The sequence below is a fragment of the Sceloporus undulatus genome, chromosome 6, assembly GCF_019175285.1.
Source record: "Sceloporus undulatus isolate JIND9_A2432 ecotype Alabama chromosome 6, SceUnd_v1.1, whole genome shotgun sequence".
In the NCBI taxonomy this organism is placed as follows: Eukaryota; Metazoa; Chordata; class Lepidosauria; order Squamata; family Phrynosomatidae; genus Sceloporus; species Sceloporus undulatus.
This window is the reverse complement of record NC_056527.1, coordinates 84,430,126-84,444,551: the sequence shown is the minus strand read 5'-3', so window position 1 is coordinate 84,444,551 and position 14,426 is coordinate 84,430,126. Positions and strand designations below refer to the sequence as shown.

At 40.5% G+C, this 14,426-nt stretch overlaps 1 protein-coding gene across 6 annotated transcripts in view; it reads left to right on the top strand.

The window, feature by feature from the left end:
- Window positions 1–14,426, top strand: part of FMNL1 (formin like 1) — a 103,346-nt gene that overhangs the window by 66,902 nt on the left and 22,018 nt on the right. For 2 of the 6 annotated variants that reach the window (XM_042476543.1, XM_042476544.1), the window contains exons 6-12: window positions 1,418–1,552; window positions 4,171–4,299; window positions 5,332–5,440; window positions 6,956–7,032; window positions 7,707–7,800; window positions 12,590–12,664; window positions 13,175–13,285. In XM_042476543.1, the coding sequence (XP_042332477.1) occupies window positions 1,418–1,552; window positions 4,171–4,299; window positions 5,332–5,440; window positions 6,956–7,032; window positions 7,707–7,800; window positions 12,590–12,664; window positions 13,175–13,285 (730 nt within the window). The remainder of the gene's footprint in view (window positions 1–1,417; window positions 1,553–4,170; window positions 4,300–5,331; window positions 5,441–6,955; window positions 7,033–7,706; window positions 7,801–12,589; window positions 12,665–13,174; window positions 13,286–14,426) is intronic. The other 4 variants (XM_042476546.1, XM_042476549.1, XM_042476547.1 and 1 more) reach the window with 3 other exon arrangements.

The window sequence follows — 14,426 nt, the reverse complement described above, 5'->3', positions numbered from 1 at the left end:
AGGATGCCAGAGAGAAAGGGGGGTGGCAGAGGGAGAGAGAGAGAGAGGGAAGGACTAGTCTTACATAGTTTTGGCCCTGCTTCTTCACTAATGTGCATCCCCTCATAGGTTGTGCCTTGGGGGAATGTTGCATTTAGCTGAAGGGGGAGCTCCCTATCTGTGCCCTTTCATTCTCTGATAACTTTATTGAGGAGTCATTCCTGGTTTGAAAATGATTCCATTTAGTCCAGTCCCAGGATGCTTCCAGTCGAGGCTTTTATTTGTGCAATCACCCTACCAAATACAGATAACAGTGGGAGCAGACATTGTTATCTTTTATTTGTAAGCAGCTCATGCTTTCCTACAGCTTTTTCCATCTTTTTTTCTTTAAAAAAAAGCAGATACTGAGAGATAGATGGACTAACATCCAGACCGTGTGATCCTAGAGCTACCAGTTAAATGCACGTGTGCTGCTTTTTGATTGGAAGTTCAAGAAAACTTCCATCTGGAAGAACCCTAGGGGACAAGAGATCTTAAAGGGATTTATGGCTGACCCACAGTGAAATGAGTGACTGATTTTCTGCAAAGTGCTCAGAGTTTAAGCCGGGCTCTCTTCCTATTAATTTCTTCCTGATGGTGATACCATAGGGAAGAAACATTCTGTTCAAATTAAGCAATTATACTTGTTTAATTTGTATAAAATATTCTGCTTCTGCTGGCCATGAGAACAAGCAAGCAAACATTACCTACACACTTTCTCTGGTTGCATGTCATCAAACTTTTCTGCATAACCATGAGAAGTAAAACATTATTTGCAAGAGCATCTAAAGAAGGAAAGGCACATTATTTGAATAGAAAGTAGTAAGACTACATCAGTACCTTGGAGAGCAACCTTCTTGTCTTTCTGGTGGAGACAAAACTGGGCATGAGCCATGTGTTTGAATGCTGCTTTTTGAAGGGTGTGTCGCAGCTAAATCAGTTTTAAGTGGCTTAAATCTGCAGTGTGGCCATGCTTATAGTGGTAGCCCCACTTCTCCCTTAGTTCCACTGCTGCTCTCTTGACAGATCCTTCACATCCATCCTTTGATGCACATCTAGCATAAGAAAATAAGAAAAGCCTTGCTGGATCAATCAAAGGCCTATCTAGTTCACTATCTTGTTCTCACAATGTGCAAGCAGTTGCCCATGAGAAGCCTATAAGAAGTAAATGGGTGCATTTTCACCCTCCCCCTTGTGTTACTTAGTGACTGAAACACAAAAGCACACTGTCATGGATACTGGAGTTGACATATAGCTGTCCCAAGTAATAACCCTTGATTAGCCTAATCTCCATGAACATATGCAATGCCCTCTTAAAACTGTCCCAGGTTGACAGTGATCACTGCATCTTGTGGCAGTGAATTTCACAGCTTAACTCTTTTTATGTGTGTGGCTCCAGGTATGATATGGACAGCACTGACAATGGGAGCCCTGGGTCCGACAAGGGAAAACCCCTGGACAGATCTATGGAAGACCTCAGCAGAAACAGCTCCCCCACGCAGGGCTCCACCAAAACGAGGCACTTCACTGTCAGGTAACCAAATGAACACTAAGCAGCATTTCCTGGTCCCTTTCCCTAATAATGGAATGCAACATATGGACCAGAAGACAAGGCAATGCCATGTTTTTATTTCACCTCACATGCTATGCATGCACACTTTTAGTGAGTTAAACTAAATATCTCAGTATTTTAGGCACATGACCCGTACAAATCAGAGAAAATCTAGAATCTCAAAAGCCATCTTACTTTGTTTTTACCAAAGCAAAGCTGTGGAAGAGTAACCTCTGTTACAAAATAAAGATGAAGATGGGAAGCCATTTTAATTCATGTTCATCTGACACTGTCCATCCCTCCATTCTTCACCCTGCACCTCAAATAATACAAAATTAAATGAACAAGGGTTATTTCAGGTGAACTAACTGTTTAGGTGGAAGTTAGTTGCGTAAGCAAAAAGACTTCTTCAATTTCACTTACCTTACCAAGAGTATGTGTAGTTGTAAATATACATCTAACCATAATATATCTCTCATCTAACAGCTCCAGATTTAAGGGAAAAAAACTTTTGCTGCTTCTATTTAAGTAAGGAGTTTATTAGGGATAGAACATGTGAAAAAGCTCATTAATTGCTGTTTTATGTACAGTATTTATTGTCTTTAGATTAGTTCAGACTAGCTTAATAATGAGAGATGAGGACCATGGAATCCTCCAGATGCTGCTGGACGGCAGTGCCTATGAAGCTTACACACCATAGCTAGTGGAGATGGAAGATGAGAGGTGCAGCCCAACATCATGTGGAAGGTCACACGTTTCCCCTATGTATATTAAACTGTGAGCTCTCCTGGAGCACTTTAGCTGATTGCTGAAGTTGCAAGATTCCATTCCATGTGTTTCCCAGCTTAATGTTTTAAAATGAAAAGTGTTGTGCCTCTATAGTAAAGCAAACAGCTACATGGAAGGAAACTCCTGGCTTGCATGCATGGCTTCCTCCCTGGCATGCATATACATTTACCTGCTAGGGGGTAGATTTTATATGCCTTGTTGTGCATATAGATCTACCAGGTAGGGACTGGATTTCTGGAAGCCTTTCAAGCATCCTCCCATGCAGCAGTTGTCTGATCTTGAGATAATGTACATCAGCCAGTCAGGTGGTCTACAAATCCAACAAAACAATTTAAAAATACCCTTAATACAGCAGGGTCTAAGAACCTCTACGCTAGCCAGTCAGTCGTGTTTTACATACTCCTCATCTATGACTGCTTCCAAAGCAAACTGTCCAGACATCACTCCCTCCTCTCCCCTATATAGCTTTGAACACTTGGGTCTTATTCATGTTTCCTGCTTATTTTCTTTCTGACAAGTGAAAGGTTCTGTTTTTCTGTTCTTACTCTTCCATTGTACTGTCTCTGCTGTCACTTTGTCTTTCTCTTTATTCTAACCCCACACTTTTTTTGCACGCTTTCTCTGGGACAACTCCTAACGGTAGGTACCCAGCCTGTGCCCCTCTGGGTATGGGTGGGAAAGAGGAGCAATATTACAAATGGGACTTGTAGTTTAGGCTCATCAGATCAAAGGGGAGACAGAAAGAATTGTTTTAATGGACACTGAGCCATAATATGTTGTACTAAGCCATGACATTTTGAAAAGCAGGCACTCTTCCTCTCTCTCTCTCCCTCCCTCACTTACTCCTTCTCCCTCTTTCTCTCTAAGTCTATCTGGGAGGCAAATAATAAACATAGACATTGGTCAACATCTGGTCTTAACTTTAGCCAGCATAGTCAGGGCACTGAGGGTGCCTTCCATGTTTTGTCGATATGAAAGTAATTTCATTTGTGTCTGTGGAAGTCGAGCCCATTTTGTTCTACTTGTACAAAAAAGATTAAAACCAAATGGGCACTGTTTTTCTCAAAAGGTTGGAAGGGTGGAGCCCTGGGGCTCAGAGCTCAATTTGCTGGCAGTAGATAATGAATGCCCTTCATTAAAGCTTGTAAAGTTCTTTTTAAGAAGAATAAATCTAATGAAATGCTGAAGTCCACATAACTGAGCAATGATAGGATGATGCTCTGGCTCCTAGAGCATCATCCTACCACTGCTGCTCAGGTATGTGTATCATTATATTATTTATATCCTTATGCATATCATATACATCAGCATATCATTATACATTCTTCTTTAACATCCCAAGTTCTGTTTCCACGTGAGGCTAAATCAGCCCTTGTGGCAAGGGAAGCCATTCTATGGTTTTAATGTCTTGAATGACATGGAGCTTATCTTGGGTGAATGCACAAAGATCTGCCCTATTACCCAGTGAGCAAAAAAATTCTGTTGGGTTAGCATCAGATAATCCACAGTGGAAAAAGTATCTGTCATCAGAAGTCATGCAGAGATCCTCACTGAGGAATGGAGCATAGGGAACAATATTTTGTGGGAAGGTAGCAGTGAAGAGCCACAGTTCTTTGCTGAATTTGACCAAAGGCTGCTGAAATGCTTTCAAGATGGTTTAGGGTTTTTTTAAGGTAAACTTTTCCTCTTGTGGTTCCCAAATAGCCAATTTCTCCCCATGGTTGAGGGATGGAGGGGTGGGGAAGCATCCACCTGAAGCATCCTATTTTTCCCTCCTATCCTGCAGGGTTGCAATCCTCCACCTCCTTCAGGTGTTGCCATTTGAATCAGCAGATCCAAACATTCTTTCAACAAGTCCACCCAAGCATCCCCTCCTCCAGCACCCCCGGGAGCGAGCAGGACTGTAAGCCCAGGCCACCTGTCAACTCCTACTCACCCCGGTGAGCCTCTCCTCCCCACACTTCACCAGAAATGTCCCCTGTGAATGCAACCAGAGGGCATGTCAGGCTTGGCGAGGCGAGAGCATGCTCCCCCACCTTCTTGAGCTTTTGTGTTCATTAGCCAGATACAGAACATTAGGAGCCCTTAAAGCAGTGAGGTCTGAAAATTTGCACTGTGAAATAAATAAATTAATCAATACATTTTAAAAACCAAATAAAAACCAGGTTATATGATCTGAAAAGAGTTCTGTAACTGGAAAAAAATTGTAAATCTGGGATATTTGCAGATATTTGCATGCTTTTTATTTATTTGAGTTGCATAATCATGTTTTGGCACTATTTCTGTGTGTATGTGTGTGGTTTGTTTGGTTTTTTTGCTGCAGGTTTCTTTGTGTGTGTGTGTGTCAAACACAAGGAATTGATGTGCAGAGACAGGGGAAAGGGAATGTAGTGCCACTGAGGGCAGAGACTTGGCTAAGTTGAGTTAAGAAGGCCCCAAACATGCTCACCCTCTAGCTATTAAGTGTTCAGTTTAAATGGCCTATGTGTGTTTCAGTTTCTTTATTCAGATCATGATGTCTAGAAACTTTTTCTATTGCTGTAAATGAAAAGCTCAGATGTTCAGGATCTGAAGAGCAAGTTCCGTATTCAGTACAAATAGCCACATCCTATATTTGGCTGTGTGCACAGCCTTGTTATTGGCTTTTCAAGAAGTACAACTCTTCAGTAATACTTTAAGCATTTTCTGGAACCTACTTTCCATAGCCTGCTGAGTTTTCCTTCTCTTTGCTAAGATTTTGGGGGTAGTGGTGCTCCAAGAACAGGACAGGAACATTTCACTGGTGACAGTTCTTCCAGACAGTCTTCAGCAGATGACTTAGAGGGCAAGAGATATTATATTGCAGTTCTGCTGCCCAGCCTAACCCTCCCTACTGCCCCCAGTTTATGGCTCTTCGTGCCCTTGCTGTTGTGTTGTGTAGTATCCTTTCTCATTCACTTGTACTTTCCCTTCCAAATTTATTTCTACCTCAGACTCAATCCGGCACACAGTAGGAAAGCATTGCGGAATTCGCGCATTGTCAGCCAGAAGGATGATGTTCATGTTTGCATCATGTGCCTCCGTGCCATCATGAATTATCAGGTAACTAGTGGCAACCATGGGAATATGGGGTGTGTATGTATGGAAAATGGGGTGAAGGGCCCTAATGAAACATGCTCAGGTGGGGATTCTGAAAGGCATATAGTACTAAAAACTTTGTGATTCAAGAATGGTGTGTAAAGTAGTCCATGTGGATTAGCAGGGTGGGGGATGCCTATAAGAACATCAATCCCTGGCATCTCAAAGTGGGGCTGACAAAGAAGCAGAGCTTGGTCATTCTTGCCTGTTCTCCCTGAACCAATGAAGCTGGATTTGGCTAAGTCAGAACATTATCGTTCCAACAGGCAACGGATGTGCAAGGCATCAAGCAAAGTCCTCTCCTTCCTCCAGCTGATGTCCTTCAGATGTGTTAGACTGAGAGCTTGAAAAAGAACCAGTGACCATACTGTCCAGGGTACCCTTGGAGTAGTAGTCCAAAAAATAACTTGTCCAAGCTCTGATTGTAGTCCCTCTAATTTCTAGCCAGTCTAGAAAGCATCAGATTGGGGAAGGCTGTAATGGAATTTGATATCTTTTGTATGTAAATAGCCTACACATATATTTTCCCAATTACTTGTTCTGTACAGAACTTCCAATTTTGTAATGAGGGGATTTTAAGGGATAGGAGACTGAGATTATGATGTAAATTGCCTTAAAAAATCAAGATGAAAACATTCCAAGGTTCACATGTTGAAAGCTGACCACATCTTTTCTTGAGTCAGTTTTTAATTCTAATTGTAGGCTGGCTTCCAGAAGGAGTAAGGCTGGAAATGGTCTCTTTGAGATGCTAAACTGGATACACTGCTATATGTGCATGAATACTAATTTATTCTCTCAAGCAAATCCTGATACTTTCATGTCAGTAGAACTTCAAGTGGTTTGCAGTTGTTTAGGATCACGGAGTAGATAGGATGGTACTTTTCCAGATTCTGTTGAACTCCAGATCCTATCAGACCTAGCCCTTATGGGTAATGAGATGATGGTATTTTATGAGTATCAGACTGTCTACCCCATTGGACAAATTCATGAAGGACAGGTTTATTGCTGACCATTAGACATGAAAGCTAAGCAGAACCTGCTTGTTTACCTCTGCATATCAGTTTGTGGAGGATATCATGTGTGAGACTTCTTGCCTTCATGTGGTTTGTCTGAACTGCTGGGTTGTGAGTGGCCACAGACTTGGCTTGCTGGCCCCAGTCATCTCTATGTGTCATAGCCTCTGCTTCAGAACAAGTGCAATGTGTAGTAGTTAGGATGCTGGAAAAAAACCTGGGAGATTTGGATTCTAGTCCTCATTAAACTAGTTCTCATCTCCATGAAACTGGGTTACTTTGGGCTGGTCCATCTTTCTCAGGGTTGCTCTGAGGATGGAGTGAGAAAGAGGAGAGCCATTATGCTCACCGAAGGAAAGGCAGTATAGATAAGTAACAAATAGGTAAACAATCCTTTGATCAACATGCCTCCTCATATTTGTGTGTTTATTTGCTCTGTTAACATCCTCTCTGCTCCTCCCATTAGTCTGGCTTCAGCCTTGTAATGAACCACCCCGCCTGTGTCAATGAAATCACACTAAGCCTCAACAATAAGAACCCCAGGTAAGAATTCTGACTTCCTCTTCTGTGTTTGTTCACTATTAAGGATGGATAGTTCAGTCTGTTTCCACTCCATTTCAGTTTCAGACATGTTTGCTCAACTGTTTTATTCCATTTATACATCAATCTGGGATCTCTTTTTAAATTATTCCATGCAAACTATTTAAATCCTTAGTTAAATAGAAAAATTTACAGTGCTTGGCAAAGATGTGGAGTTTTTGGGACTACAACTCTCAGAATGGCTCAGTGTCATTCCAGTTGAAAGAGTCTGGAAATTATAGTCCAAAAAAGTATTTCTTCCCCCAATTTCTAACATATTTTCTCACAAATAGGTATTTCTGTGTTACACATTTTAATATATATATATTGATTTGCTTTCTAAGCTGCAAAATATGGAGAGTTGCAAAATCCAAAGGATAGTTGTGTTTTAATTGGTACACTTACTTACAGGGGGTGGATCAACTTTGATTTGCTTCAAAATTGGAGCTAACAAAACCTTTGAGCATCCCTACGTCCTGCTACCATTCTCCTATGATTTCTGAAAAGACATTGTGGGAGCTCATCCTACAAGCTTATAGCAGCTATTGCTGCAGCTCCAAAGAGTTTGGGAAGGGAATGGGCAGAATTCTCTTCTGAAGATAGACAGGTTCTTAACATCTCTGTTACCACCATTACAGGACCAAAGCCCTTGTCCTTGAGCTGTTGGCTGCTGTTTGCTTGGTCCGAGGTGGGCATGACATCATTCTGGCGGCCTTTGACAACTTCAAAGAGGTTTGTGAACTTCATCTGCTTTCTTTGGTGCTGGTTCTAACTAGAGCAATCTTTCACCAAACTTAGTGCAAAACTAACGTGTAGCAAGCTAAAAGTAAGTTAAATAACTGAACGGTATTGTGAGCCAAAACATTAGTACAATAAGCTAATTTAAGAACATGCCTACACTAAAATGTATACTAAAAGTTACAGCAGTTTGATATCATTTAAATGTGCATGGCTTCGTCCTGTGGAACCTCTACTGTGTTTCAAGGGAATCCTTGAGCTGTGTAGCAGACAATTCTAAGACAGAAAGCTGTCAAGCAGAGAAACATCAACCTACAAATACCAATATTCCATTGGGATGAAGCTGTGTCAGTTAAAATAGTATCAGACTGTTGTAGCTGTGTAGTACAGATGCACTCAGGACTTAATGGTTTCACAGGAAGCCCACTCTTAGCCAATTACATGTATTAGTTCACTTAATTTGAAAACAAGTGTAAGCTAACTCTGCTGTGGTTGAGGGTCCTGTTGATAATTCTGAATGGGGCCTTAGCTGTCTGCTCCAAAGTCCTGCTCTAAGATGGAAGCAGCCACTACTCTGGGTTGTATCTGCTGCTACTTTATGTACATTTTCTAGTCTGTCTCCCTGTGAATTTGAATCTGCTGCTACTTTATGTACATTTTCTAGTCCATCTCCCTGTGAATTTGAATGCCTAAGAACATGCTTTTTGGTGAAGAGTGAATGCTGAGATTTTCAAGGCTTTCATATCTTTGCCTAAATATGGAGTGTGGTGTTTTTTTTACATAGTTTTAAATAGCTCTTAGAAGTGGAAACAGAAGCAAATTCGAGTGATCCAATCCTCTCCTTATAATGCAGTATTTGTGTGTGATTATGTGCATGTGTGAATAGAAAGAATGAAAGCACCTGCTGCTTCTTTAGGACTAAACTAAGCATGATATGAAATCTGACTTGTCTTTGACATTCAGGGTTTTGGGGTTGTTGTTTTTTTGGGTTGTTTTTGTTCTTTGCTAAATGATACCAGCTGAGGGAGGGTGATATTTAAGCAAATCAGAGCAAAGGGAAAATTTAACCCTTTTTTCCATGTAGATAAACATCTTTTGAAAGCAGGACTCACTTTTAAAGGAGGTTCACCACTGGTGCATAGTTCGCCCACTGCTTAACTCATTGGTAATACCCTGGTAATACCCAGGACATTGGAAAACCATTAGAAATGAGATGTACCAGGTGAATGAGTAGGGATAGAAGAGAAACCTGGGCCTTTAGTCTTTATACAGTTGTCTGTAAACTGACACAGGGGGAGCTGACAAAGGGACTGCTTAGGTTACATAGGCTTCCAGGGATAAAATTTGTCCAAGGAGCAGGCTGTTTGTGCTAAAGCCTTGAAGAGCGAGGAAATGGAATCCCAAGCACCATATAGGAAGGGAAAACTTGATCTCATTCCTAACACGGTTGAGCAAATAGGCCAGTGGAAGGGAGGGGAGAAGAATCCTTAGCATAAGTTCTGTTTGCAGATGTTGATATACCTGTATTTCCTTTGTGATTCATACTTCTTCCCCCATTAATCCATATCAGAAATCCTACTTCAACTATGCCAGAAAAAAGGGGGGGGGTGTAAAGATCTATCTATCTACCTATCTATCTATCTATCAAACTATTTTGACTTGTTAGAGATTAACAGAGTTGATGTTGTTAGAGGTGGAGCAAAATCCCTCAACAAGCATTAATCTGTTTTACACATGTACCTTATTGAGGTGCATTTTGACCAGTTCTCTCCTTTTGATTGATGAACAGATCCTAGATGGGGCAATCCCACCTTTCAGACCAGAAAGACAAAGCTGGAAAAGACTAATACCTGATTGGCAGGTATTCATGATTTCCCAGTTGTCTTCCAAACTTGGACATTGTTAACAGGTTTCTTCAAAGCTCTGCTTTAAAAAAATATAGTAGGTGAAATCTTTTAAAGCAAAAATTGTCTCAGCTGAACCTTTGGTTTTTGCTCCCATCTTACTCCCATGCACAGCAGTGGCAGCCTGCCCTAGATACTGCCCGCCTCTGAAAACACCTTGTAGCCCAGCCTCCCATATGAATATTGTTCCCATTTTTTCAAGCTGTCTCTAGCTTCAGCTCTAGCATAATTTCATTTTTAATGGCTAGTACCTGAACAAGGTTAGGTGAGCACATTCAAATGTATATCCCATGGAAAACAATGCAGTGCAAACAAATAACATCCAGGCCCAGATATATAGCACAGCAATATTTAAAAACAACAACAACATAAAATGCTTCTGATGCAGAAACATTCACAGAAGACTTGCTTAGATAGGCAGAGCTTTAGCTCACATCAGGACACAGTGTTCCCTGCTGTTCATCTTTTTCATCACCCTTACTCCCAAGTCTCCAGTTCACTGCTCTGGTACTATATTTTTTAAAATCCCATGCCACGTTTTCATCTACAGTTGCCCCATACAAGTAGTTTATGACAATAAAAAGCAGTGAAGTAAAACTGGAACAATCCAATTAAATGGTAGATAGTAAACATACATAAGGACAATAAAAATCATCCCTGGGAAGCAGTCAGGGGCATTTATTACCTATTCGTTTTATTACCAGTGTGTTTGTGAAATGTTGCCAGTTGCTTACACATAGTGTGCTTTTGGGCATTTAAGCTGCCAAGCAGGCTGCTTGCACTGGTAGCAAACTCTTGTAAGGCTGTAATTGTATCTTGGTTGCAATGTTAATCGCACTGAGGTTTTAAAGTCACAGGTGGGAACTGGGCAAAACAGGAGCAGCCATCCCCAGGGGAAAAGCCTCCCATCCACCCCCACTCCAATTCATTTCTCCTCCCTAGATCAGGTATCCATCATAGGCAAGACCACACTGCCTGAAGCAGTTGTAATCAGAGGAGTAATAGCAAGGTCTTGGACCAGAGAAGAGACATGTATACATAAGCCGTGCTATGTAATATCACACTCATTGGCATATGCTCATTGGAGCACTCAGACATGCCTTCATTGCCTTTTGTAGAAATGTGTGTATGTACCAAACAAAAAACATCAAGACTCCTGCTGTAGAACTTTGCACATGTTAAGTATAGGTTCTCCAAATATATAACTGAACTTCACACGATAGTAGGTATTTCATATGTAGTTATGCCTCCATCCTTTCCAACTTCTCTTGACATTCTTCCCACATTTGAAAATCAGATGTTAGCTAAAGTAGTTGACAAGAGTCAATTCATGACTATTAACTGTTTCACATTAAAGGATATACCAGGTGGGGTGACTCTGTGATTAAACGTGTGGATTGCTATAGCATAGCAGACAGGCAAATAGTTTAAGTAATGGTCTGGAGACATTATTATTCTGATACATTTCGATTGTGATATTCCAGTCTACTGGCCAAGGTGACTGACACTAAAATTATTTTTAAATTGTAAAAATCAAAAACAGTGGTACACAACTATGCACTAAAAATGCATTTGTTTCTTCCTTCAGCAAGGCAATCAACTGTTACTGGTATGAAAGGACAAGCTTCCCTTGCATATAAAAAATGTGGTTTTAAACAAGTGTAGCTTCCAGTTCTGCTCTCTCAGGGGAACTTGAGTATCTCTGTAATGATATGATGGGGAAAATAATCTCTTAGAGTTCTCAGCGCTCTGACTGATAAAACTGCTGTTCCTTTAGGAAGTCATGGCCATTTTTGAAGACAACGTTGAGGCTGGCAGCCTGGAGGAGGTGAAACACAGTATTAACTTGGCAGACACATGAGCTGGCGAGTAGTCAGGCTGGCCAGCTGGTAAACCATGAAACAGAAAAGCAAGTACAGGATAGCCCAATGACAGTTTGGGTGCTTTCCATGCCTGCTTCATCAGACTCCATCGCCAGGACAGAATCAAGAGAGTTTTTACCAGGGCTGTGTGGTCTTGGTAGGTTTGGGGCTAGACTAATACCCCCGGACCCTCCTAGGGCAGCACAGACTGCCAAAAAGAAAGAAAATAAAACCCAAAACAGCCAGATGTCTACTTCTGCCTTTGAAAAATGAGGTGTTTTGTTTTTTTAAGTTTAAACAGTCCAGCCCCCTCCTTCTGCAATATATTTAAAAAAGGTTGATTGCTGATCCTGGTGGCTTCCAGAACAGACAGTTCACCCTTTTTGTCAGCAAATTTAGTGTGTGTGGGTCTGGGTGGTGGTGGGCAGAGGCCCTAAAAACAATGTTTCATGTCTTTACCCATCCCTTCATCATCCTCTGACTCTGAGCTACAAATGGACAACTGTGGCCTCCCCAATATTTTTGGTCTACAATTCCTATCAGCCTTAAGCATGTGAGGGATAATGGGTGGTATAGTCCAAGAACATCTAGAGAGCCATGGTTGTCAACCTCTGCTTTAGGCCCTGGTGATATCCACTGCTGCTAGATCACTGCTGAGCTTTTCTGGTGACCAAAGCACAAAAGGTCAGGAGCTCCATTTTCTGATGAATTGTCACTGTGGCATATAGTAAGATACCTGCCAAAGTTCTTAGTTAGGTTTGGCTGTCAGAGTCCATGTGACATTCCAGGCACCATATGTGGTTGGTTGGTTGGTTGATTGGTTGACTGATTGGATCTACATGCTGCCTATTTCCCAAGGAGTAACACTCAGAATTTCTAACAATGATACAAAATATTGTTGAAACATGAAACAGTTTAAAGATACATCAGTAACAGGGCCAAAACCTTGTACCCATCCATGTCTAGATAAACCCTTGGTGCCATGTCCTCTGACGGCATCTCTTTCTTTCCTTATAGGTCTGTGGTGAGAAAAACCGCTTTGAGAAGCTGATGGAATATTTCCGAAATGAAGATTGCAACATAGATTTCATGGTAATTCAAGGGCTGGAGAAGGAAGACATAGATGTGTTTCCTTGCCCACACTTGGTCATTCTAGTGATCCCTGGTCCATGAACAAGAAAAAACAAGATAAAATTGGCTGCCATGCAACTGCCTTTTCCACTCCAGCAGCAGTCGGGGCATGTTAGGTTTTCTTTTCCCCTTAGTTAATTTATCTCCTGTCCTCCAGTTTTAATGTAATAACTTTGCTGTGCCTTAGTATTTGCAAAAAGGAATTAATTAAAAGTAATTTGTCACTTGTAACTACTTAGTACTGCACACTGATATTTGTGCATATGTGTGTATATATTTCTAGTATGTGTGTATACAGCCAGATAGTGAATGGGAAGCAGACAATGAAATAATGCTAAAAGTAATGTATGCTAAGTTAGTCCCAACACCCCAAAACCTGGTAAAAAAAATTGTTGAAAGATGTACTTAAATCTCCTAAGGTAATATGCCTTTTATTTGTCTTTTCTCATCATCTGTTCTCTTCCCATCCAGGTAGCTTGCATGCAGTTCATCAACATTGTGGTTCATTCTGTGGAGAACATGAATTTCCGTGTCTTCTTGCAATATGAGTTCACACAGTTGGGACTGGATGAATATTTAGAGGTGAGAAGGAAGAACAGGTGCAATGGGGGAAGAGTGTATGTCCATCTTCAGTTGATGTTATTTTAATTAATCTTCATTTCTGTAGCATTTTTATTTGCAAAGTGCTTATCAATTCTAAGATGATATACATGTAACGTCTAATGAAGAGGCTCTTTCAGAAAAGTCTGGATCATATTTCTTACCACCTCCCTCAGGAATTTGCCATCCTAAATCTTCTGAGAACTGATTTCCCAACCCCTTCACCAGAAATATACAGTCCCAAATCTACTGATTTAACATAGTTGGTTTCTGTTTTGTTAACAAACTTTAATCATATTCATTGTTAATTTTATCTGCTGTGTACATGCTTCAGAAGTTTTTTCAAAGAATAAGAAACATTTGAACTTAAATATTTATAGAGAGAGGGAAGTCTATTTAAGATGTTTCTGTACAGTACAGACATCACTGAGCAAAACTATTCCAAAGACATTTATTTCTCGATTCTGTTTTATTTTGCCTCAGCTTTTGATATGAGAAGGAAAAGAGAAAAATCTGTCTCTATCTACTTTCCCCACACTGTGCATACTTTTACACACTTCTATTATGTTCTTCTTTATTCACCGTTTTCCTAAGCCAAATTGCTCCAATCATCGTGATTTTTCCTCACATGAGAGTTAGTGTGATCCTGATCATTTTGGTTATTCTTCTTTGTATGTTTTCTAGATTAAATTTTTTTTTTAGATCTATGAAAAGCTTTAGCTTGGGTTAAACTACTGTAATTGAATAAATGAATATTGTACAAGTCAAAATGGGCACTTATCACAAATACAGCAGCAGTTAAATCTAAAATCAGAGTTATTTCTTGAAAAGAAATTGGTTGGATTGAGGCTCTCCAAAAATATGACAGTATGGCACACTGCCCTGCTTTGTCCACTTATGACAACATTGATTGTAGATGTAATTGCTGCTGGATTTATGTCAAGTACATTTATACCAAGTGACTTATAGGATATTTATTTATTTGGCTACAAATTATTCTGAGGAAAATATTAATTTCTAGACACTGATAGTGGTGGTTCTGGAATGTTTGTGAGAGAGGGAGAGAGATGGGGAGAATCATACTTCTAGGACATATAAAACAAACTATTTTAAATGGAATTTT